The sequence below is a fragment of the Triticum dicoccoides genome, chromosome 5B, assembly GCF_002162155.2.
Source record: "Triticum dicoccoides isolate Atlit2015 ecotype Zavitan chromosome 5B, WEW_v2.0, whole genome shotgun sequence".
Taxonomy (NCBI): domain Eukaryota; kingdom Viridiplantae; phylum Streptophyta; class Magnoliopsida; order Poales; family Poaceae; genus Triticum; species Triticum dicoccoides.
The window spans coordinates 723,049,894-723,052,710 of record NC_041389.1 but is presented as its reverse complement, the minus strand read 5'-3'; the positions used below and the strand labels follow the sequence as shown (position 1 = coordinate 723,052,710).

General features: G+C 48.3%; 1 protein-coding gene across 1 annotated transcript; it reads right to left on the bottom strand.

Moving 5' to 3' along the window:
- Positions 1 to 673: 673 nt before the first annotated feature.
- Positions 674 to 1,681, bottom strand: LOC119310759 (BTB/POZ and MATH domain-containing protein 1-like). Its single transcript, XM_037586392.1, has one exon. It carries the CDS (start codon positions 1,679 to 1,681, stop codon positions 674 to 676), a length of 1,008 nt encoding a protein of 335 aa, XP_037442289.1.
- Positions 1,682 to 2,817: the final 1,136 nt, after the last annotated feature.

Below are 2,817 nucleotides of genomic sequence, written 5' to 3'. Positions count from 1 at the left end.
CGCCGACGTATATGTTGCCGACGGGGGCCGTCGGCATAGGCCTGTCCCGACGGCCAGTCAGGGGTATCCCGACGGCCCTGGCCGTCGGCATAGGGGGCGATTCCGGTAGTGATTGATCGGTTGCAGAAGTTCAAATTTACTCAATGGGTAGGAGGGGAGGGGAAATCTGCCTACCTACGATGGCTCTGAGGAGGCTGGATTTAATGGAGTAGGTAGACCCATGACAACGGCGAGCGTGCCTGGTAGCATGTAGCCGCTGGATTGCCTAACAACGCAGTGAAGCCATCCAACGCGGTCATATATTGGTCCCCGGATTATTTTTGTGTGCACTAGAAAATAAAGGTAAGATGTAGTAAAATAGGATTATCAAATGCAAGCAACATTTGGAAGTGGCGTTCACGACAATGCAAAATTACATTTGCAACAAGAAGACACCCACCTCGCAACACAACCACAGTAGTTGTAACATAACATCTATGTGTATGTAGCCACAACATAGGCATTGCAGCATGTCAAAACAACCTACATAACATTCAAATTCCACACTAGGAAGGAGAAGGCACAGAGCCGGCCGATTGATCCCATTGTCATCATAGATCATTTGCCTTTTACTCTATGTCCTAACATTTTCTCCTATCTCAGCAGCAAACGGAAACCTCAGTTGTAGCCATGCCTAGCCATCAGTGGATGTTACCTCCTTGTAATTTTTTCCCACTGTGCAGAAGTCAAGGCATTTGTTCTTCAACTCCGGGCAGCCATACGTTTCAGCACAAAGCAAGATACTCACAACAGTATGTACCGTCACGTTATCCCATAACTTTCGTGCGCACATGAGCTTCAGCCTGTCTAGTGCATACCGATCTGCAGCAGCAAGTAGATCCTGAAACATCTCGACCAATGATGATTCGTCACCATCGGCGTCTTCAGGCCATGCATCAGTGTACATGAACCTGAGCATAGCTTTGAACGTCGAGGGGGCAATCTCATGCAGCACGATGGGCGTCGACGATGTCGTGGTGGCCTCGAGCATGGACCCAAAGAGCTGTGCCTTGAAGACCGGTGAGCGTGCCGCGAGAATCACCCGGTGCGCGTGAAATGTCTCGCCACCGACGACGAAGGATACGTCTGACGTCATCTCATCATCTTCTAGAAGGTGGCCGAGACTGTTTGAAATGTCCGAGGGTGGCACAGGAATAGGGCCTAGCTCGTTGACGACCACGATGGAGCACAAGAACGTGAAGTGCCCGTCGACGACGTATCTCTGGAGAGAAGACCGCTGGAAGAACTCGGCGTATCCCAGCTCTTCGACGCCGAAGCAATAGTTGTCGTTGTTTATGCTCGCAAAGTTCTCACACACGCTCGCGTGCTTTGTGATCTTGGCAGAGGGACTGCCGTCCTTTTCCAGGAAGAAGGGCTCGAAGATGACCTTGGCACATGTGGATCTGCTCAGGTTTTTGAGGTAGATGGAGACGTGTTTGTGGTAATTCCTTATCCCTCCCGGATAGACGTCGATCCTCTTGAGCTGGCCGCCGACGGAGACCACGTCGGAGCTGAGGGCCTTGCCGGCGGGAAACGCCATGAACTGATTGTAGTCTACTCTGAGACGGACGAGAGCAGAATCAACACCTGCCGTCGTGGTTGTGTGCATCGTTATCAGCGCCTCCCCTCCTCCGGTCGTCATCTTTCGTACGTCGTCGTTGCTCTGGCTCTGGCTGCTGTGTGATCAATCAACTCAGGTATGGAAACTCAGAGCTGAACGGATCAATTTTCATCAATAAACCCAGAGCCTGGTCTTGTCTTCCGTGGTCGTACACGACAGGGTATATATATATATATATATATATATATATATATATATATATATATATATATATACATACTCGATGAGCCTACGGCCGGCCGGATCAAAACCGTTCTGAACTCTCTCTCCCGTTTGTCTATACTAGCAAGAACCCAAGAAGAAGAAGACTACATGAACACGCCGAAGCAATACTCCTTCCCATCCCGTGCTTCCGTATGTATCAAACTAGAATCTCTGGTTTTGTCCCGAGTTCCAGTACCTCACCGAGTTAATTATATCAGGAACTCGGCCAACTTCTGTTTACCGAGTTTGACCCAAATTCCGACTTGGCGGTGATAAAAAACTGCCTTTGCCAGGTTCTGATGAAAAACGACTCGGCGAAAAATATAACTCGGCAGAATCTCATGTTCGCTGAGTTCCCGACGGTAGAAACTCGGCATATACTGACATGTGGGCACGCGTTGCAGCAGTTGACGGAGCCGCGACGGTGGCCTTTAATGCCGAGAATTTCGCCTAATGGAAACTCGGTGAACATTTTCAGTTTTTCATTGTTTAAATTAGAACTCCACGGTTTTCCCGGCTGCCCACCTTTGTCGAGTTCACTAGGGAAGAACTTGGCAAAACTATAACCATCGACTTGTGTTTAGTCCCATTTCTCTGCGCGGGACGTATGCTCACCAGCTTAAATAGCCGTGTCAAGCTGACGGTGCTAAGGCTATCTCTTATTGTCATCAATTCTCTCTATGAACGTGACAACTTAAATTGCATTCCATCAATTGATGATTGTTCATCGAGTGTCAGGTTTATCTCGTTCATGTACGTTGATAGCCCAATGAAAAATATTTTAATTTTCAATAAATAGTTTTTTCTTATTATTTTTCCTCTAGTTTTGTCGTTGTTATATTTTTTTATTGGGCGGTCGCCCCGATGGTTTGAGCGGGGTTTGCGGCGCCCACTACCATTTGATCCAACATAGAATCTGACGGCTGGGCCACATGCGGATGCATTGGTTGGAT